The following is a 23,458-nucleotide window of genomic DNA, read 5'->3' as shown; positions in this document are numbered from 1 at the left end:
AGCAGGAATTGTGTGCCTAAGGACTATAAGTGAGCTTTGAAAATCTCAACCCTCAGAATCTAGCTACAGATAACCATAACCCTATATTCTTGGATGCTGATACATACATCTATTACATACCTGTTTAGCTGTCATAGCAGTATTCGGCACAGCTATGCTGATACACAGCAATCATTTTTGCTAATTGCAAAGGCTGGCTAGTAGCAAAGTTCAAATGATTAGTGAGTAAAGGTCCTCAGAGCAATCCTGCTTAAAAGTAAATGTCTGGTAAGCTGCAATTAGAGTGTCTTGGATTTTTTTCTTCTATTTATTTATTTATTTTTTATCGGGGTGGTCTTGAACTGCAGATACAATCACAGCGCTCATGGTGATCCAGTTGTATATCTACCAAGGCCTTGTTCCCAGTTCTGCCTTTTCTTTTGTGATGCTCAACCTCAGGGACGAATTTCAGCACCTGGGAATATCAACAGAAATGCATTGATTAGAAAACGCTGTTAGAGATTTGAGGATGAGAGTGCTGGAGTCTTAAGGGCACCAATGACCCTTAGTGGCCCTGACCAGAATCAAATTTGACACATTTTTGTTTTACTTCCAGCTTTTTCTTTCCATTTCATGACATCCTGCTGTACTATTTGTCCTGGAGCTTTGACAAATTGGATTATTTCCTACATCAGGTATCTTTATATTGTGCAGTTCCCTAACCATGTCCAGAGTTGCTCTTTTGCACGAGGATTATCAAGCATGTTTCCTTTGGCTTGTCTTTGCAGTTCCATACATTTGAATTGTTTGAATTCATACAGTTTGAATTGCTCTGCCCCTTCTTTTACTTGTATATTTCTGCTCTGAAGAACAAAGAACATTTTTTAATGCAATTTGAAATTTCTGAAGCACATATCATTAGAATTGGTCTAAAAATGAAAGGCCTGTGGGAGGCAGAAGGATATGAATGGAGCTTGCACAAAATATGTGCCAGATCCCATCGAGTTTCCCTGAAGTCTGACTTTTGTAGGCTTATGTTAAAAATCTCTGCTTCAATTTAAAAACTTTCTTGATAATTTATTGTGAATAATATGAAAAAACTCCAACAAAACAAAAAGTATTTCCTAGGGAAGTATACATCATATAAGAGGCTTCTAAAAAAAGTTGATCTAGGCACGATCACCCTGAGACCCCTATAAAAGAGGGTTGTAGGTTATAAAGATGAAAAAGAGGCAAAGAGCACAAACTGCAACAAAATAAATCCTATTTGGGTATATGGAAGAAAATACTGAGAGTGATTACACACTGGAGCAGGTTGCCCAGAGAGGTTGCAGAAACCTTGGAGACAGATAGTCAAAATTAACAGGACAAGGCCCTGAGCAACCTCATCTAACTTCAAAATTCTCCCTGCTTTGACTGGGAGATTGGGCTAGATGAGCCCCAGAGCTGCCTTCCAACACGTGATATTGTATGAATCTATGATTCCCTGAAAATGGTCTCGTGGTTATCTGCAAAACAGCCATAATGTTGTGTTCTATCTAATCTTCTGTGACAGTTGAAGTATGTAAACCATGAACTAGAAAAAGCTGAAGAGGATGGCGGTTTGCAGGGGCATGCTTTGTGAATCCACCATTGGAGGTTGAGGCTCATATCTCCACTAGCATGGTGGCGCAGGTTGAGAGGAGGAAATCCTCTGTTTTGTTTCATTAATTTGCTGTTGATAGGCATACATCTCACCTCTAGGCTGGCTGTAGTGACTCATGCTAAGTGACTGCTAGATCAGCTAGATTTGTCTTGCTTGTTCACAAGATGGAGAGAAGAGACTATGACCTGCCAAAGCCACTGGTCAAGTGGGGAGTGGTACCTAAATAAGGTAAAAAGCACTCAACCACAGAAACACCCACACTCCTGCCTTGAATAACATGATCCCAAAGAGATCATACTGTTACTCAATTAATAATTTAATTTTTTTGCAAAGTACTTTCTGTACTTTGATGTTGCAACACCATACAAGAATTGAGATGGTTTCAGGAAGGAGAGGGAATAAGAGGCAAATCAACAAAGTATTAGCAATTTCAACAAAACTAGAAAGTCCTCAAAAGTAAGTGTGAATGACTCGCCAAAGGTTAGCCAGGGATGCTGTGCAGAGCGAGTGGGGAAGGGCAGGCAGGTGGAAAGCCTTCAGGATGATACTGTTTGTTCTCTACCATTAATGCCTGGAGGGTAGGAAGGCCATGGGATGTAATGGAAGTGATAAGCACTGAACACAGTCTATTATTTTGTCTTCCCTTTTGTGATAAAATTTATGTTTAACCTATGTAATACTGAGAGGAAGGACTGTGCCTAAGCAAGGTACAGACATTAATGTGTTGGAAAGATATAATCACTTTTCCCTGTTAGAACTGCAAAGACATGGAGTTGTTTGTTTTTCTTTTTTTTTTTTTCTTTCTAAAGCAACAAGGTTATAATGGATTTGAATTTATTTCAAACATTGACTGCCTCAATATATGCAATAAATCCTGATGGACACCAGGACAATTCACTGTACTACACTGACATCCAAAACACAGAGGAACTGAATCCAATCAGGCTGCTGTGATTATTGCACAGCTGAAAATACACTGCATATCCAAAGATGCTTTTTTTAAGAAAACATACTTTTAAAATCCAGTACAGCTGATGACGCTGAACCCATGATAAAATTCTTGACTTAAAGAAGCCTTTCATAAAAATCTGACAAATTCAGATGATTGACACTTTGCAAGATCATGGGGAGGTAGATCGGATTTTTTTCAGTTGAGAACAAATGAAAGTATGTAATGGGATGAGAGCAAAGATGTGGGCTGTATTTAAGCTAACAGACCTCCTGACAGCTTGAGCATTTTCCCTGTGTTTTATATTAAGAAACATGAGCACAGTATATGGGCTTTGCTGATAAGAGTAGAAAAATGAATTGGCAGGCACTTCCCAGACAAGACAGAAAAGCAGTGTTTGAACACAGCTGAAATTGGACTGCTTTAATAGCTGATCACAGAACTGATGTTTAAAGCTTTCCGTCTAGCTACCATCTAATATATTTAGTTTCAGCTAAATACAAGGGAATTTAAAAGAATAAAGAACTAAGGCCATTTCTGGTGACCACAGTAGTTCAAAGAAAACCCTTCATTTTGAAAATAGCTGCTGTTTATTCATTACATGGTCAGGTCCTCAAAGGTGAGCAACTACTGAATTAATGAAAACAGTTCAAAGAAATTTTGTTCAGGACGCTGAATTGCTCCTTTTTTGATGGGATCAGTAGCTGCAAAAATGTATGGATGTGAGGAAGATCTGAGATGCTCAAAAGGTTTGTTTTGTGTGGGTGAAAAGTAAGAATAACCTTGCAGTTTTCAAATTAAAGGAGCAATATCTGTCACTACTAATCAAAATGTGGTGCCTCAGCTGTTCAGATCATTGCCTCACAAAGAGTATATAACTACAGCCATATCCCCCTCATCAAACACTGAGTTAATTATGGTCATAAAACTATTAAAGCAATAAAAAAACTATCAAGACAGAGGACTTAGCTTCTGAGCTGGATTTGGTGTTTACAGGTAACAAGCACTTCTTGTGCAGACAGCTCCATAGGAACACACCAATCTGCTAGATGGCGTTTTACTTTGTAGATATGCCTGAGCATCTGAGAAGTTTCAAGGTGAGGTTACTGTGGCCATTGCATAATTTTCCTTATGGGCGGTGGTGATGGAAATATAAAGAAAATGCTTAAGTACATTTCCCTGCCAGGGACCTTGCTCATTGATCATGCATTGAATTTGGATGCCAGCTTCCTGGTCTCCCTCTAACCTCAGCAGATCTGAAAGAGCACTTCAGGACCAAGGGCTGAGAAGAGCAGAGCAGTGGGGTTGGCTCTGATAACCACAAAGGAGCCCAAAGGCTGGACTCACAGCTTTGGATGGGTAGAGCTAGATGAGGGGAACGGCTCCCTGTGGTATTTGCTGATAGTCCTGGCTACGTATCATTTACCTTTGAAGTCAGGCAACATTTAGCCATGACACTCCATGATGGTTTTTTTTTTTAATAAAAAGCAGAGAGTAACAGGAAATCCAGTCAACACTTCTTAAATATAATAATAATAAAAGGGTATCCAGTTACTCTTAACTATTTTTTGCTTATTATAATTTACTTTTTCTTTGTTAAGGACAATAGAAACATTCTTTGTTAAATTCCTGACCAGTACAACATCAATAGAAATCTGAAGCCTCACTCAAAAATCAGCTCTTTTTCTTTCTGATTAATGTAAGAAGACCGCAGATAATCAATAACGTGACTATGGTTTACCCAATATCTGGTTAGCTTAATATTCCAGTGACAGAGGATGGAGAGCAACTCTGGATGCTATTTTAGATTGTGAAATTTGTACTTTGCAGAACTTATTTTAAAATCCTGCTATCCAGCATTATCTAATCTCCTTCTGCTCATCTAAAAATACCACGATTCTAGCATGCAAACCAAATTATATTTGTCTGAGATTCATGAAAGAGGAAGCATCAAAAGTGCAGAACATTCAACACAGATCCAAGTTCTGATACAGATGAAAAATCTTACTCCGCAGTTTCTGAAAGTTATCTAATCCAAAGGTCACACGCAATTTAGCTGTGCTCTGAGCATAAGAAACCAAGCATTATGGGAATGTGGTTTGTAATTTAGCATAGGGATCTTTATTCTATCAGGAACATAGCCTAAAATAACAACATAGACCCAAAGCTGTATTCTTTCTTACCAGAGATAATTATAGGATATCAGGAACAAGAAAAAATAGTTTGCTTGCTGATCAGTGATAGCATTCAAAATAAAGGATTATTAAATGTAGATGAGATTACTGATTCTATTTTTTTCTTTGTTTTAAAACAGCAAATATGAGCAAAACATATAATTGGCTTAAAACTTAAACATCTGAAACAGTCACTAAAGCTATGATATTTTTGACATATGTGTCATCAACAAGACCTTCACTTTTTGTGATCTTGTTACGCATTCTGGCTCCAGCTATTGGTTTTTCACTGACCAGATACACGTTCCCCTTCCCAAATTGCCTCTCTGCCCAGACATCTATCACAGGATGTCTCGCTTGCTTAACTTCCAGATGTCATCCCAAGAACTTTCATTTTCATCTTGTAAAAAATGAACCTTCTTTTTCCTCACTGCACCTCTGTGGCCTCTCTGCATCCTGTGACCCAGAAGTCATTTCTGACTCATTGTTTCCTTCTATTTGCATTTCAAATAAATCCCATTGCTGCTTATTATATAATATTTCTATGCGTTGACTCTTTTGTCAGGTTAATTCTGCACCTTTATTACCATAACAACCTTTTATCTCCTTTACATATGTACTATCATCTCCTGGACATACAACCATCAGACCATATTCCTTGCACACTGGTTTGATGACACCGGCTCATTTTAATCCCATAGCAAATTTTCTTTGTTGTATCAGCAGCATTTGTATCATTTTTGCTCAATTATGTTATGTTTCTCTGTCTAAAGACAGAGTGAGGATTATTGTCTGCTCTCTCATGTGACTCCTTAGGGTTTTCTTCTCATTTCTCTGAAAAAAAAGAAATAAAGAAAAAAAAAGAAAAAAAGCCCCCACACCACCAAATCGTATTGCATCTCTTACCTCCAGTGCAACAACTCCTCTGTCTTACTGAAGTCCCATGTCACCTTTTTATTTTCTCCCCTGCTCCCTTGTTCTTTTCTCTTCAGTAATATTCCCTGCTGTCTTGTTTTCCCTTTACAATGCTGGGTCCAGTTAAAGCTACTCCTATCTCTCATCAACTCCCACAAAGACTTGGCATTGTGCAGGCACTCTGAGATGTCTGCTCCCTCTCTCAGGACAGCAAGAGGTTACAAAGCAGCCACCCAAATACTAATCTAAACTTCATTGTTGAGAATTAATTGAATGTGTGTCCTATGAAGGCATCAGACAAGCTCAAGTCAATATGAAACTTGAATGGAGGTGTCATGCTTTAAAAAGTGGTGGATAAGGGCAGGAAGAAGCACCATACAGACAATGGAAAATGCCTGTCTTTACAGGAGAGACAAGTAAGTAGGTAAAATATGCAATCAGCTTTCACCACTTCGCTTTTTTCATTTTATGCCTTTTAGCTGTGATGCTCAGCACTGTGTTTGTGGAAGTTTATACACTGACAAATTCTGGTTGCTACCTTAAGAGTGTTTATTCCTCACAGAAACTCATTTCACATCTCATCAGTTACAGCAATGAGATGGGGGAACCGATTTCTTGTTTCTCTGAGGTGTGTGCATGCTGGGCGGACGGCACAGCCGCAGCCCCAGCTGAATCGGGTTATGGCCTGAGTTCCCTCACACCTTCTCTGGGCTGGGTGATTACCAGGGTTAGAGCCCCCCTCTCTGAGCAGCTCTGGGCATTTCCAAAGATATGCACTGCAATGGAAAACATGCTTTTAATGCATTCATTTCCATGTATTGCTTTGTCTCTCCCTTGCCCTAAGCCCTGTGACATAACTCGATATCACTTATGGTAGACAGTGCTTGAGATGTTTTGAGACGCTGCCAGCACTTGGCCTGTTTGGTTTGCAGGGTTCGTGACACTATGTGGTAAGTCACGAGTATTGTCCATAAGCTCTGGTCTCAAGCAAACACATAAGCTGTGGAAAACCACAGAGCATCACAAAACTCCTGCAAAGAAAGCACCCCACCCATAAAACTGTTTACTCAAGTTATGAGCCCGTTTACTTATGGAAACTGCCGAGTATTTTGGTGAAGTTATGGCAAACTTCCAGGCCATAAAAAAGACCCGAGATCTCATTATTAGCATTTCCCAGGGCAATAAAGAAAAAGATACCCCTTACCGTGACATTCTCATTTTCTCATTTTCCCTGCTGTTGCATTATTTCTTAGAATTGGACATGATAGGAAAGAGCTGCACAGTCTGTTCAGGGAACTGGAGCAGCACTCGCAGCTTGGGGAAATTAAAGGCTACACGTGATAGTTATTAGTCCTGCGACACCAGGAGGGAGCGTTTGGTGATGAGTACAGTGTGATCCTTTGAATAGGAACTAAGGGGGAAACGAAAAAACATTAAGAGCATAAGGAGAAGATAACCTTGAAATCTCTCTGGACTAGAAACCTCTCTCTGAACAAACACTCCGGACACTTGTGTCCCTGCAGCTGCCAGCACGCAGCTACTCCAGCACTGTGAGAAAAAGCCAAAAAGGAACCTAACACTTCTGGAAAATTGCCTGCCTGTCTTTCCCATCCAGAAATACAGGGTAGCTCAGAAATGCCAGAGAACTTTAAAGTGATTTCCAGTCAAATTTTTACCACTGGGGACAAGCGTATCCATGTGCAGGACAAGTAGCTCTGATGGGTCAAGGAGCTCAGGAGATGAACTCCAGGATAGCAGTCAGGTAAAATTATCCTGGCAAGAGAAGCGGTCTGGAGTCTGCAGGACTCGTTTTCAGCTGCTACAAATGCCTTCTTTGCTCCACCATCTTATATTTCCTTCTGGTGTGTTTTGCAAATAAATCAAAGTAATTGAGAGTTGCATTTAAATCTGGCCTACTTTTTCCTGCAGCAGAAGGCAGAGATTTTTTAACCAAATTAACAGCGCTGGGGATTTAATAAAGTGTGAAGCTCTGTCCTTCGTTATGCAACTAAAGGATTTTTGGTTAAGGCTACTGGGTTTCAAACTGGCTTCATAAAGAGTAAAGCAGCTCCATGGTTCTAAAACTGGCCTGTCAAGAAGCCCTTCCTCAGGCTTTTAAATAAAATTAGAGTTAAGTGTCGAAGGAGAATAAAACGTAAAACTGATTAGCTGTGCATGGCTAATGATAATAATAATAATAATAAAGTGGAAAATATTTTGGACCAAAATTAATGGACACATCTTTACTATGTCATACATGAATTTATCTGCATGGCTTCCACTCATGTTAATGGGAGTCACTTGGCTAAATTTCTGCTCAGTGAGCTATTAACTCATCCCTAAGGGATTTAGTTTAAATTTGAACTTACAAACGCCATTTAATGGTAAAGCTGAAACACTGTCTTGAATTCATACAATTTTCAGAGAACAAAGGAGTAGTGAATTAAATTAGCAGTGATGTACTAGTGTGAATATTTAATTTCCTGAATTTAGTGATTAGTTCTGGGGAGAGATATGCCATGACATCCTGGTTCTGACCAACACCTGATTAATGCAATATCCTGGTGTCCCAGCATCAGATGCTCCCGAACACCTGAATAAAAATAAGTGCTTGATAACATGTTTATAATCAGGAGGGTTTTTTTGTAGATACTGTCAACAGTTGGCTTATGTTCTGATGTGGATGTGACCAAGGATTCTCAAGTTTACATTTTACTTTTAATTCTCTCAGAATCCTGCTGACTTATGCACCACATATATTTAAGAGTTGAAAAAAAAAGTCAAATTACTTTTTATAATTTTAAATTAGTTCCTTTTCAATCTCTCTCAGACTCTGCTTGTACTTTTCTTAAGGAAAAGACTATTTAGGAAGACCTATTTTTCCTTTAGGTACTATTTCCTATTTTCTGTCTTTCACTGTGTGTTCTCTTGTTCCCATTTTTTTCAAAATGAAATTATCCAAAACTATGAGTCCACTTGCTTTACAAATGTTTTTGATGTCTATCTTCTTCTATATCTCTCTTGATGTATGTTTTCTGCTTCTACATACCTTTTCTATTCTTGCTTTTATCCTTCTAACCACCAATAGGTAAAACTCAGTATAAGCACCCCACCAATTTACCCAGGCCATAATAAATATTTGCTCTGTTATTCCCTATTCACCTCCATTCCTGCAGAAGGCTGTTACTTGGGTTTTTTGCCCATCACCACTGCACTGAGCAACTGTTTTCCTGAAGCTCTTCATGGCAATTCACTACTTGCCCCTCACATACCCGGTGTTATATGAACAAACAGTTAAGACTGCTTTTTCTAATGCTTGCTGCTTTTCTAAACTGTAGTTTTAAGTAGTCACACAGACGTAAAATCCCTTGAAATCCCCTGCAGCCTTCTCTGCTGTAGAAGTATGCTATCTCCTGTGCTAGCTGTCATTTTTGCCACCTCACTGTTCACCTCCTTCCAGATTGATCATACATGAAATAACACTGAATCCGCATATGGAGGGCACCCACAGATAGCCACTTCCTATGTCGAAAATTGCTCATCTCTACCACCTTTGCCCTTTATCTCTTAACCAGCTTCTAATCCATGTCTGATCTTGTCTGGTCAACTGTTCGCTCTCTGAAGAAGGTTCCAGGTCTTCTAGCATTCCTGTACAATGTTGTGGTGCTGTATAATATTTATTCATACATAAGGCATTCCAAATTCATTTTATCAGCTCATAGTCATCTAGGTATTTTAAACCTATTAATTTTTTTCCAATTAACTTTTCTACCACTGATATGCTTTCCGCTCTGTAATTACCAAGGTCATCCCCTGCATCTTGTTTAAAATTAGATAAAATATTAACTATTCTCTAGTTCTAGCTGATGTGGAGTATGCTGTGTTCTGCAGCTAATTGTGAGAAAAAATCTCTTACCTTGGAAAAGGGTAACCACACTGCTCACAGCAAGGCAAAGGTCTGACCTTCAACAGCTGTCTGCTATAGCAGACCTAGGGTCTCCCATATTAAAGCCTTCATGGTATGAGCTCACATCATATTCAGATTTGAAGTCCATGAAGTTGATTTTCACTTGAGACTTATGCCAAGTGACAAATGAGGCTCTTATAAGAGATATGTGTCAGACATTAAGTCAGCATGGCATGCACCTACCTACTTTCATACAGTTCAGAGGATAATACCAAGTACTAGTACAACTGGATAGTACCAATACTGATTTAGAGGCAAGAATATAAAATGCTCTTTCCTTGTTTTTGTCCTCTCTAAATGTGTTCTGAATAAAATTAAAAATAAATAATGGACTTTGTTCTTATGCAAAAATGTTGCCTTCCTAAAAAATTGCTGAGTGGGAAAAAAGCTAAGGCTGAAAGATTCAGCTGCTTCCTTCAGGTAATAAATCTGGAAGGGAAGAGAGTTTAGAAGTGATTTAATTGTAATTTCCAAGCATGGTCATACGTTTTAAATATATAGTACAAAACAAAAGGAAGTGTAGTCAAATCTCTCAAGGAACACATGTCTCTGAGTTACTAAAAATAATATTTCCAGTGGTATGCACATTCACATGGTATCAGTCCTTCACTGGAGAAAAATCAGTCCAATGTTAGCATTATTCTTGCAACAAGCTTAACTAGGATGCTGTGGTAGCTTCCATCCAGAGAGGTACAAAAGGTCTCTCGTGTTTCTTCTAAATTAACTTACCCATAAACAGCTGTTAACACCACTTTCTAACACACATATAACCTCCTTCCACTCTGCTCATTCACCACTTTCAAATGCAAATTGCTGGGCAATGCTGTGGCATTAAAGACAATAATATTAAAATTATTAAAATCAGGCCTTACTGCAGATTGACTATGTGTGTGTGTGTGTGTGTGTGTGTGTGTGTCTGTATGGATTACTGCAGTGGAAGTTATGAATGGGGCTTCATGAGGTACGAAGCTGGTATCTAGCATGGTCAGCACGAGCAATGCCATTATCTAGTCCAGGCTCCACTCCAAGGCTACCTGACCCACCTGGAAGCCTAAGCAGATCCTTCACCTCAGGAAGAGTGGTGGCCACAGGAGGCATTCACTTGAACACTCCAGTCTCTCTCAAATGACAGTATCTTCGCCTATGACACTTCATTGTAGTCAGTGATTTTTGCCCATTGATTTCTGACCTGTAGATCTAACTTGCTAATCAATATCAGCATGTTAATATCAGCATGTTAATATAACATGATATAGCATGATCAGTATAACATGATAATCAATATAAGCAGCCCTGAGAAAAGTCTTTAGAATCCACATAAGCAATAAATACTCAAAAGAAGTACCAAAGAAAAGAAAAATAATGAAAATACCTCATGATATTTTTTCACTGTTTTCCCTGACATGCACATGCAGGATTTCCAGTTTGAAGTACCACAGCCACAGTTTCCTCCACAGCGCTGGACAAGAAGGCAGCGGGGGAAGAAAACTACATTTGTCAGCTTCAGTTCTTCCCTTAAATTGACAGAGTAGTTTCTTGGAGTGCAGCTATAACGTTTCACATCATCATTCAACCTGTTCAGGTCAACTGCAATGCAAAAGAAGTTTCATTAGTCAGGTTTGAGTGGGACATTCCTCTGGTTTATACCGTTCCCCAGACAGTCAATAACACAAAGTGATGTGTCACTGCTTGGAAAATATGTGAAGTACAGCAGCGATTTCTGAACAGATAAACATAAACCCATCAATTTTAAATCATTACAGGTGGCCATCCAGGCTCTCATCCCGCTCCCATGGACTCTCTTAGCAGAGCCCACACTGACTACAAATGTGAAGGGAAGGCTTGCTGTAAAATATTGAGCTGAAAGCTGAAGACTGGTTATTTTATTTGCTTTGTCACCGATGAATCCTTGGGTAAGAGATTCCACCTCTGGTATTCTCTTCCCTCCTCTGCTTATACCTGGCTTACTTAGATGATGAGCTCTTTTTTGTTATTATGGGCATAACTCCTTTTGCCCAACTGCGGGCATACAAAAGGCAAACACTTCAAACAAGGCTTTTCCTGTGGTCAGTAGAGAAATGTCTTTGGGGAATGGTTCATCCCTTCCTTGAAGCAGCATTTAAGACAGGTGGCATGACTTGCTTTCTCAAGTTGCTTGTCTGTATTGTTTATGGATAGAGTCTGGATAACTCTCTTTTAGATGGAGAAATCAATTTAAGCAATATTAATTTCAGCTGGTAAATGCTACAATAATAGGCATATAAATAAATACAATTAAAACTAATGAGCTTCATTGAATGCCAGTAGTTGCTTGATATTTAAATGCCTGGTGTCTCTGTGAGATGTGTCACGTAAACAAGTAGTAAAGCCAACCATAAAAATAACTTATAGACTGTCAACCGTGAGTTTATGTGCTGTTTCTAGCTTTAGCAAGTAAAGACAAATCAAAACAAAAAAACCCTTCCACAAATACATTTTTCACAATTGTAACACAGATAACAGTAACAAATTTAATGAGTTTTATTTCTATAGAAGTTTTCTGATTTCTTTTTCCCTCCTTTTCTGCTTTATTCTTTTTCTTAGGATTCAGTCCACCAACTAAGTGTTCAAAAGCTCAATAATTCATTCATTCACCTGGAGGACATGTGAACTTGTGCTGAATTCCCACACCAAACAGTATTTTATAATAGAAACATCAACAGGACAATAGGAATGGCTTAAATGCGAACTGAAATAACAGTGTAGCATTTGTGAACCTATCAGATTTTCATGGACATGTTTAATAGCTCAACACCATCTCTGGTTCTGAGTGCATCTATGCTTGTGCTTTACTAAAAACATGTGAAAACATCCAACAAAGACATTTCATACCTTTTGTGGCTCAGTTCTTGTAAATTGTGGAAAAAGCTGCGATTTGTAAATACCATGCAGCTTTACATTCTGCCCTGGAGATATTCACAAGGAAGATATGCAAGAGGCAAGAGTACGTAAATGTCACGAGTGGTATTATAGAAAATCATAGCAGTTCAACTTTTCTGGCAAGGTGTTATCTCAGTCAATGGGAATTTAGCAGATAAATTGTGATTTTATAGCAATTGTGATACAACTCGGCATGAAATCTCAGTGGTTCTCTCCAGAGAGCTAGCATCTCTCCAGAAGAGGTATAGATCATCCTCCTGATAGAAGCACAAAATCAATGGGGCTGCTGGTATACTCATGCAGTGGGAGAAAAATGTCCCACTCCCAATGTCCACAGCCAGGACTTAGAAGTCCAGAGAATATTGATTTCTTTGTTTAACAGATGGTATTTTCTTCTCCACTGTCATTCTCCAAAGCCACCCCTTGTCATTGCAGGCTCTCAGGCTAATTCTTCTCACAGGGAAGTGTTTCCCACTTCTCTAAATGTTTTTAATCAGGACCTTTGCCATCAGCTTTGCTTACCGATGAAGCAAAGAGGTATCCAGCTACTATTCATCTCAGCTGACTGATGTGAAGGAAAAATTAACCAAAGGAAGAAAAGAGCAGAAAATATTCTGCCTTCAGGATTAATGAGATTTCTTAAGGGGAAAGCCTGGATCTTCCATACTCTGGCACTGCAGCAATGCCAGGGAGTGGATACTGACATGAACAGGCTACTATTGGGACAGGCTGGCCGTGGACCAGCATGGCATTTGCTAATGGTACATCTCTAGACAGAGTTAGAATAAAATGCTCGAAGGCTTAATTCAGCCTTAATTCAGTTGAGGTGACATAGGACACAAGGCTTCCAGTAACAAACTGGTCATTAAAGAGGGCCCAGACCCAGGAAACATGAACAGACATCTGTGTCCAGAAGATGATGTCCGGAAGATTGAACAAAATCTACTCTATGACAGATGAAATTTTCCCTCAGGCTCAACAGTCCTCATCGTGCACTGAGTCAATACCTATTATCACTGCTGCATAATCAACACAGAAATGAGTCTTTGTAACGAGACTGGCAGAGAGGGAAAGCACCGGCATTTAAAGGACCGGAGCAGGGGGGCTTTCCTGCAGAGAGCACATTATATCCATCACAGCATTACACATATTAGCATCACTACTTAAGCTGCTCAATTTAAATGGCAAGGGGTGACCTGGCAAAGCACTTTCACTGGAGGGAAGGCTTTGCTCACCAGCCTTCAAAAGCCTAGTTTTGATGACTTTCAGAAGTCTTTGCAGGGTCTCTTAGGCTGTGGCTGAGTCAGTACTGTAGAGAGCTGTTGACTTGCTCGAAGCATAGGAGGGAATAACCAGATATGTAGGATAATTTTTTTCACTGTGTAGTATGAAGGAATCAGTTGTTTACAAAGAAGGCTCAAAACTTTTTCTGGATGCATTCTTCAGGAATTCTGAAATCAATTAGCAGCAAAATACATTTTATTTAGTTTATTTTTTGATGAAGTCCTATATTTGAAAAACCTACGGGAAATTTTTCAATGGAAAATTGCATGAATTCTTCTTGGTATCATACTCAAGGCATTCTGATCCTGACTTATTAGCAGTTTTTGGGACCTCAAATCCCAGAGCTATCAGTTAAGATGTGAATTTTCTGCACTTTGCCATATCTCAGGTATCCCAGTCCAGGTTGAAGTGGACAAATACAACAGCAGTGAAGTCTTCTTTTAGTGCTGCTGAAATCATGAAAGTAAGTAACTTCAAGCAGAGAAGGAAAAACTAAATAAAGGGTTTAAGAGATACACAAATCAATCTCCATAAAAATTCATCTGGAGGTAAACACCCACACTCTTTTGGACTCTGCTCTATAGAAATCCAGTGTGTGACAGGATAAGGTGAGTGTGCAATGTCTTCTGTGAACAGTGTGTGCTGTACTCTGGTAGAATCCCACTGAAACCCAAGAAGAGTTTCCATTGCCTAATTAGCTTTAGACCGTGGTTTGCAGCCCCCTAACAAAAGAACACATTTTGCTCTGAACAACTCTGCTGAAAGCTTCGATATGCATTTTTCCCTGTCTTGGGATTGTTTTACTGTCTGGAGTCAGTCCATTTCCTCATCCATATAACAATGAGATTTTACAGTACAGTCAGTTTCATGCATCACTTCACTGCTGTGACTAAAATGTAACCAAGCCTTGGTGTGATTGGTGTGAAATCCTGCTGCTTTACTTATCAAGGACTGAAACCACTGGAGTCCTTAATTTAAAACTAGAACTAAAAGGTTCTGTAGACTGGATGCAAATAACTTCAAAGTATTATTACAGAATGACTGCATCAGAGATTCAATTTAAAGGCAAGGCAGACATAAAAAGATGCAGTGGAGCAGTAAGCTGGATACTTGGGTACAGTGTTTGCCTCCTCCTCCCCCTGAAATCCTATGCTTAAATCCATTGTCATTTCACATAGCACTAAGCCGTGTGCTTACCTTGAAACATTGATCTTAATCAGAGGTAAGAAGTGAAATTGGAGGCTACAGCTAATACCACATCTTATTCAGGTGGTGCCGCCTTGAAGATTGGAGAGGCAAGAAAACTTATGCTGCTGGTCACTGATTAATTTTAAAAAGACAGGTGGTCTGTTAGGGTTCCTTTTAACTCTTTATCTGTTCCAAATTTATACATGGCCCTAGCATTGTCATATCTGAATATTTTACACTTTTTTTCATGCATCAGCCACAGACTGGAGCTGAGTTGTAAGAGGTGGTAGTCACCTTTCCACAGTATTCCTACACCACATGCCAAGGCCATGTACAAGCAAAGCAAGAAGGATTCAGGCAGTTGCAGACCAGACAGCCTAGCCTCAGACCATGGTAAGATGAAGGAGCAAATCTATTTGGAAGAAACATCCAGGCATATGAAAGACAAGAGGGTTACTGGGAACAACCAGCATAGATTTAGCAAGGGAAAATTGTGACTGACCAACATGCTCTCTGCAATGAAGAGACGACTGCCTTGCTGGATGAGGTGAAAGCAGCAGAGGCATCTGCTGATTTTTTACAGTGATCCATGGCACCCTTGCAACCAAACTGATGAGCTATAATGGGATAGATGGACTACAAATGGGGTAGATGATAACCAGAAGGTCCAAGGGGTTTGAACAAAGTGATCAGCCATTCCAAGTACAACTGGTGGCTGGTTACTATCTGTATTCCCCAGGGGTAATGCTGGGTTCAATACTGCTAAAGATCTCCACTGATGACCTGAATGATGGAATGGTGCAAACCCTTAGCATGTTTATCAGTGACAACAAATTGTGGAAAGCTGTCCATGTGCTGCAGGGCTGCCTGTCAGAAGTCCCTCAGCAGACTGCAGAAATGTGCTAGCAAAAACATCATGAGGTTCAGTGATGACAAATGGGAATTTCTTCACCTGACATGTATCAGCCCAGATAAGCAGGGTTCAGTCCTAGTTTGATTCTCATCCCTTTTCATGTACGGCTTACAGTTTGTGACAATGGTTGTGCTGTTTTCATTTTGACTCTTGGCTTTAAAAAATTCCCCCTGTAGCGCGTGGAATGTATGAATGTAGACCTATGAATGTATTCCACCTTCTATCTCCAGCATTCATGCTCCACTAGCATGAAGGTGCATGCCAGGGCTGTGTCAGGTAGCGTAGAGGCACTGAGCAAGCAATTCAGAGCAGTGCTGTAGCTGACTGAACCTATGGTGTGGTTGAACTTGAGTTGGAAAATTCAGTTCCATACACATGGTAAACAGTCACATCGTCCACTGGTTAAATCATCTAAATGCACTGACACTGATGAAATTATTCTTCTCCATATGGAATATTGACCAAACCCTATGGCTTTTAGTCTTCAACACATATCGCTGACAGTTTTCACTGTTCCACTGGCTTAATGATATCACAATAAGCAGTTTGTTACATAACCTGAAAATTTTAGAAGCTGTCCAAGTCTTTCTTGTGGGAGTTGGGAAAAAGATGCTGCAATCTGGATTTACTACAGAATCACAGTGCCAAGACAAACCTCCTCAATACAGCAACTATTATTTGAGAGGAATGAGAGATCAGAATTTCAGTGGGATTGTAACTGTCCACAGGAAACAAGGTTCACAATATAAGGGCCTATTATGGACTGGCAAGCTAATTATCAGCTGCAGTATAGGTCAAGTAACAAAAGCAGGCCAAACCATCAGTATCATAAATGGATGTAGCTTCACTGAAATCAGTGGAATTGAACAGCTTATTTCAGTGAAAGATAATATGCTGCAAGTTTCACTAGCATTTAAAAATAGGGTTTAATAAGAAAAGCTTTCACTGCAGTGACCAACAATACTGTCACGTAAAACATGAGGGAAAATCTCATTTGTCACAGAGTGGGAAGAGTATGGATGTCGATCTGAATTAGATTGTGAAATGAATGAATGCGTGTAGTTTGCATGCAACTGACAACTGGTTCCCAACTGAAGAAGGATGAAAGAAATATCCCAGTTTTTAAGCACAGGAAATACTTTAAATTAGACACTATTTGAGAAGGTATTCCATCTACTTGGAATATTCACATGTGCCGTGAATGAGTGGGCATTCAGCATTCGTGATGCCTGCACTCCCTGTCTGGTGCACTGAAACTTGCTGGCAGCCGTCCCAGAACCTTTCAAGGAAGAATACATTGACGTTTGCAGAAATTTATGGGCCACTGTTTGCAAACCCCTGAGAAATTACGTTCCTGAGTTCAAATCTTAACTTCCTGCTAGACCACTATAAGTAGTGACAATTAAAAACTGTTGTTAAGGACATGGTGAATCTTGCCTGATCTTGGGAACCTGTTTGGCAATGGACAGCAAAAGCACATTCCATGAAGACTTGTGGTCTCATCTTGCTACTCCCCTTCTAGAGAGCAGCGTGGCTATGCCAGCAAGTGGTTATTTATTTAACTTGTAAAACTGTCATTGCAGACGGATGTTATTGCAAGAATGTCGCACCTTATTAATTTCTTCTCATAGCCAAAGGCTTCTTGCAAAAAATTCCCCAAAAAATCAGCACAGAAGTATGAGTAGTCTTGCTAATTACCAGAATGTATCTATCCACATGTGTTCCTGCTTCCTCGGTTTATTGGTGAAAAAAAACCAAAACCAACCAAAGCCAAACAAACATTTCTTTTTAAAGATGACCCCTTTCTCTAAGTCCCATCCCCTAGACATTTCAATCTACTTTTATAATGAGAAACTGAACTTTTATTTCTTGTATCTCTCTTTGTACACAAGCCATTTCACAGGCAGAGGTCTTTTTAAAATTATAAAGCCTTTTTCAATGGCATGTAAAACTTCAAAGTGAACAACAAAAGATAAATGCAAACAAGCATGTGGGAAAAGTTATGTGATGTTTAATTGATGGTTGCAACTGTTTACAACAATATCTCTGAGGAACTCTTCTAATATTATCACACAGATACATTGATGCTTTCAAAAATTTAAATTGTAGGATGGAACATTTTTCCTTCAAAGATGTCTGAATGCTCCTTATGACTCTCTAAAACAAGAAAAACCTATTTGTCTAGAAGTTCAATGTATGACCTGCTTTTTTCCTAAGAGTCTAGGATGAGCTCAAGGCTGAATATTCATATATTCACAGTTTCTAAAATGCAGCAATGGCTAGCAAACCACTTTGAGTATATTTGCAACTGCTCCAAATGTTATTTGAAATATTTACTTTTCATATTTCCATGTAGGAGGTGTACACAGTAGTTTGTAGCTTATACAAGGCCTCTCATTTAAGGATTTTGAAAATGTGAATGTGTACCTCCCCCTTTCTTTTCTATCTTTCAGTCTGGGTTTCACTGTGATTCTATAGTTGGCTTCTGCTGGAGTGGTTAACAGCAAATCTCACTGAACATATGTAGAATTAAATTTAAAACTTCAGGCGGTTATTGGCAAGGCTCACCTGATACCAGTATCTGACTTTAACAGTGTCAATAGAAAGAAATGCATTTAACTCAACAGAGTTGCATCAGCATTGTAGAGGTGTATGACCAGATTTTTTAGATGGAATGGAGTTATCATACATACAGGTTTAATCAACACACTCTTCATCTTTAAGGTTCTTGCAGAAGAGGAGACTGAGGGGTGACTTCATTAATGTTTATAAACATGTCAGGAGGAAGGAGCCAGGCTCTTCTCTCTGATGTCAAATGACAGGACAAGGGGCAATGGGTGCAAGCTGGAGCATAGGAGGGTCAACCTGAACAGAAGGAAAAACTTCTTTACTGTAAGGGTGACAGAGCACTGGAACAGGCTGCCCAGAGAGGTTGTGGAGTCTCCTTCTCTGGAGACATTCAAACCCGCCTGGACGTGTTCCTCTGCAACCTAGTCTAGGTGATCCTGCTCTGGCAGGGCGGTTGGACTGGATGATCTTTTGAGGTCCCTTCCAATTCCTAAAATTCTGTGATTCTGCGAAGATATCCAGGGAGGGATCAATCTTTTCTTATCTTATTGTGTATTAACACATGATGGGAGGGAGTAAAGAAGATGGAGCCAGAGACTTTGAAAGGACAAGAGGTATTGGACACAAATTGTAACACAGGAAAACTTATTTAAATGTTTAAAACCCATTTCTTGTTTGCTTTTTTTTTTTTGTTTCAAAGGTGGTCAGACACAGGTTGCCCAGAGAGGTTGTGAAATCTCCATCCTTGGAGATATTCAAACCTGGACTGGACATGGTCTCTAGCAACCTGGTGCTGATGGCCCTGCCTTGAGCAGTGGGGTTGCAGTAGGCAATCTCCTGACGCACCTTCCCACTTCATCTGTTCTGTCATTCTGTGTGTTTCAGCTATTCTAAACCACTGTATTTCTTATTTCCTTGACCCTTATTCTTATCTTTGTGGATTATTGATTGCCAAATTAGTAAAACATACCATTTAAATGTCATTTATCACATATCCCTGTTATCAGAATTGGTATTCAGCAACATCGCCTCTTTAGCTCAATTTTGTAGCACAATTTGGTATGGGCAGAGAGTTGGATAGGAGTAAAATCATTAGTAATTCATTTATACCATTTATATGACATGTTCTGAAAATGCTGTAAAAGATAGGCAGAGATTACATCAAATTGTTCTTATCTGCCTCAAGGCTGTTCTAACTAAGGATAAAGAATGAAACCCAAGCTGAAAGCAGAAACAGATAGATATCTGAAATAAATGATGTTATAATCTATTGCTCTCTTTGCTGCAAGGTTATCCCAGTGCCTATAAACATTCCTTAGAGATCCACAGTGTCAGTATTTAAAAGCCACCAAGCTTTTCTAATTTAAAGACTTGTTAAAGCTATTCCCTACTCCTGACATCATCCAAGAATAAGCCTTTAATCTTGTCAAAAGTTTATGACTAAATAAATTTCTTAACTGAAATTTTTTAAGGATTTTATTTTGGTGAGGTACATTTGTCCAGAGTATTGCTAACAGTAAGGGAATTTGGCCTTTAGTTTGAAGATAAAAGAAAAACTGCTAAAATTTTTTTTGACTTATTCTTGTAACCAAAACAGCAATGAAAAAAATCCTATTAAAATAAATCAAGTGTTAAAATAAAAACTGGAAAAATCTTTATGTCTTTTACAGTTTTTTGTTATGCAAGAAGCTGAATTACATTTATACTAAACGGAGAAACCTTTATGCATCTGCATTTCCCAAGTACTACCAGATCAGACTGATACCTGTAGTGTACATGATCAGCATCAATAATGCAGAAAAAGCTGTTTTATATACACATGGTCATTTAAACTATGGAGTATTAGGCCAAATATGATCTGACAATCAAATGAAATCTGGAGAGCAGAACCAGTGCAGGATCAAGGTTTCTAATCAGCTTCTATTAAAATAGAAACATACCCTTTATTTCTTTTGTATACATGTCTATCAGTGTCAAATCCAGCCTGGGGATAAGAGACACAGCTCATGTTTCACAGACCCCTAAATGAGATCAAACTGATCTCAGAAGGGATGCAGTGGCAGTTAGGTGATGTTTTTTGCAGAAGGTGCTGTTGTGGTTGCCTGAAGCGTCTGATGTGACAAAAATGGAACAAAATAAAGAGGTTCACTTTTCACCAGATGGGTGCTCAGGGCTTTATCGCAGATTCCATTGAAGTGCTGAGCCCCAAACCAGAGATCGTCAACATGTCTTGAAACTGTAGGCCAAAGTGGCTGCATATCTACTAACACATTGTATATGTCTGAGGTCATTCTCCTATACAAAGGCCTATAAGCATGGGACAGCCCACATCTCTACCGCTAACCTCATACTCCTGCAGACAAGGCGGCCACATGCAAAATAACCACCAGGAATGGCAGCTGGTCTCTGCCAACTCCTGGTTCATGCCCAGCAATGACCTCCCAGAATATCACTTGGCCTAGGCCAAAACTAAGCAGAGACCAGGCCAACACTTTAGCAACATGATGATTTGATTTCAGGGCCTGGTAACACTCCTTGACACTATTTTTGCTAATACAGATGCAGCCTATATATCCCTTTTAAAATCAATGCCTCATAATTTGATAGCAAGTAAGTTACAAACATAGAATTACAATCCTCTCCTCCTCCTCAGCAGATACTTAACACAGGGGGGAATAGGATTTGAGATGCAAATAAATGGTAGACCTCACAGACTCAGAACCATGACTCAGGCACTATAAAGTTATAAAGAAGAATGCATATAAATACATAATCTAGAAATTGTAGATGATATCAAGAGAAGGACTAGAATAAAATACTTCACTCCAGATCTTCTGTGAAAATTACGGCAATTGTCATCTTGGAGAAGCCTAACAGATGCCCTAAATCTGTATTTGCACATAAAGGGCAATTTCATCAGACCCTTCAGCGCAGTTACCCCAGAGCATGACTGTCTCTTCTAAATAGTGTTTCTTTATCGTTATGCGTTTGTACTGTTAGCGTCACATTTCTTTGCTTTGCCATTTGGTGGATGATTTGAAGTAACAGAAGGAAACATGAAACATAACCTAGAAATGTGTGCTTTGCTCAATTACAGAAAAAGATGCTAAATCATAATAATGTTCCCTGCCAATGTAATGAAAAACAGTGAGATGTTCACATACTAAAAAACCAGCTGCACTTACAGGTGTCTGCGCCAGATGCTTCCCTAAGCACAATGTGATAAAAGTGATTATTCCTCACTCAACAGATAACAATCCCTAAGCAAGGTATTTAAAAGTAGATGATAGTGCAGGTAATTAGGAGCCCCATGCCTTACACACAAAGCTATGTTTAAGAGGGTGAAACTGAGAACCGCCTGTCCTTTACACATGGGTCTATGTTTTTATTTGCAAATCCATCATAATGATGGACAGTTTTCAGTCTGACTGCTCAGGCAAAATAATACTCAGTCAATAAACGTTTAAGGACTAAATTACTTGTCCCTGGTTTTAATTGGTGGCATCTTGCCCCGTGACTTCACAGGAACATAGGCACCAGAATCTAACACCTGATCAATGGACATTTCCATAAGGAGTGAAGGTATATTCAGGTCTTGCCCCAAAGCATGTACATAGTGACTGTTCCTACCTTTGGACTTCCTGTCATGGTAGCTTCTGCCTCGATAATGGTGGCTACTGTCTGTGTACAAATTCTCGAGATCTTCTTGCCAGGAGTCTGGGTTGAAGTGTTTGAGCAGCTCCTCCACTGTGTCAAATGCAGCGATGGTCTGATCCAGTGCTTCTGCCGTAAGCGTAGGGTCAGTCACTGATGGAGAGGGATAGGATACCCCCTAAGAGTGACATACATCTCAGTGTACTTGGAATAAACCACAGCATCACTCAAAACAATTGACAACAGTTACTGAGAAACTTGTCTCATTTATGACCAAAACAGCTACTTTGGGCCATCTTTTGAAGTCCTTAGCTGGGTCAGGCTTTGTTACGCCTGTGTTTTCTTTTGCAAGGAGAAGAGACACCAAGGAATGACCAAGAAAATCCTGGAGGAGATGCAGAGAGTGGAAGCACTGCCACTGCTGGACTGTCAACATGCACACTCCTCAAAGAGGATGACGGTTTGCACATATACAAAGATGTAATTGAAACTACTGTGATGGCCACGACCACAGAGTGGAGGTGCCTTGTAGTGCTGGGTTGGTTCCTTCACAGCTCCACCAGCTTTGCTGGTAAATCCATAATAAGAGATGAGAAACCACAGCAGAGATAGACAAAGACAACAAGTCCACCAGAGTCTTTCTTTTCCTGGTCAATTTGGACAAGAAATTTGGCTTGATTAAAGACAGGAAAAGATGGCCCTTTATCCCAAAGAATTAAATAGATCATGAAACACTGATGAATGCCAATTCTCCCATCCTTTTACCAAAAACACAAGTTACTACACAAATGAGGAAAAAAAATGGTATTTGGATCTCAGCAATGTAACAACGGATATTGGGGTTAACAACAGAGTGATATACTCACAATTATATCATAATACCAAATGCAATATTATTTCCAACCAGGAAGGGTCAAGTACCATTCTCTGAGCATATTTGGTTCCCACTGAACTTGTGGCACAACTTGACTTTGACAGAAAGATTACAGCAAATTCATTTTTACTGGAGAGGACTTTAAACATTTTTAGTAATTTAGAATCACAGTATTCCCTACTCTGACATCACTTTTTCCCTTGTGCAAGCACAAAGCCTCATAGTATGTGTAAAATACATGCAAGAAAAACTATTAATGCAGATCTGTTACTTTCTGAAGGACCACAATCAAAATACCTGATTTTGTCCAACAAGAAGCAAAATATAGCACAAGAGTTATTTGGATTTTGGTATTGTACATTAAAACACTGAGGGAAAACCCCTAGAAACCCTCTTTCATGAATCACAGAATCACAGAATTGCTTGGTT

The 23,458-nt window shown here is 39.4% G+C and overlaps 1 protein-coding gene across 1 annotated transcript; it reads right to left on the bottom strand.

Moving 5' to 3' along the window:
• Window positions 1-322: 322 nt before the first annotated feature.
• On the bottom strand, window positions 323-22,333 carry PDGFD (platelet derived growth factor D; the record flags this gene model as incomplete). Its single annotated transcript, XM_010179563.1, has 3 exons — window positions 323-454; window positions 11,002-11,216; window positions 22,132-22,333. Coding segments are annotated over 3 exons (549 nt in total), but the record flags the coding sequence as incomplete, so codon positions are not given.
• Between the last annotated feature and the right edge of the window lie 1,125 nt (window positions 22,334-23,458).

This window comes from Mesitornis unicolor, unplaced genomic scaffold, assembly GCF_000695765.1.
Source record: "Mesitornis unicolor isolate BGI_N332 unplaced genomic scaffold, ASM69576v1 scaffold16082, whole genome shotgun sequence".
In the NCBI taxonomy this organism is placed as follows: Eukaryota; Metazoa; Chordata; class Aves; order Mesitornithiformes; family Mesitornithidae; genus Mesitornis; species Mesitornis unicolor.
Note: the sequence above shows the minus strand (reverse complement) of the source record. Positions and strands in the feature narration are given on the sequence as shown.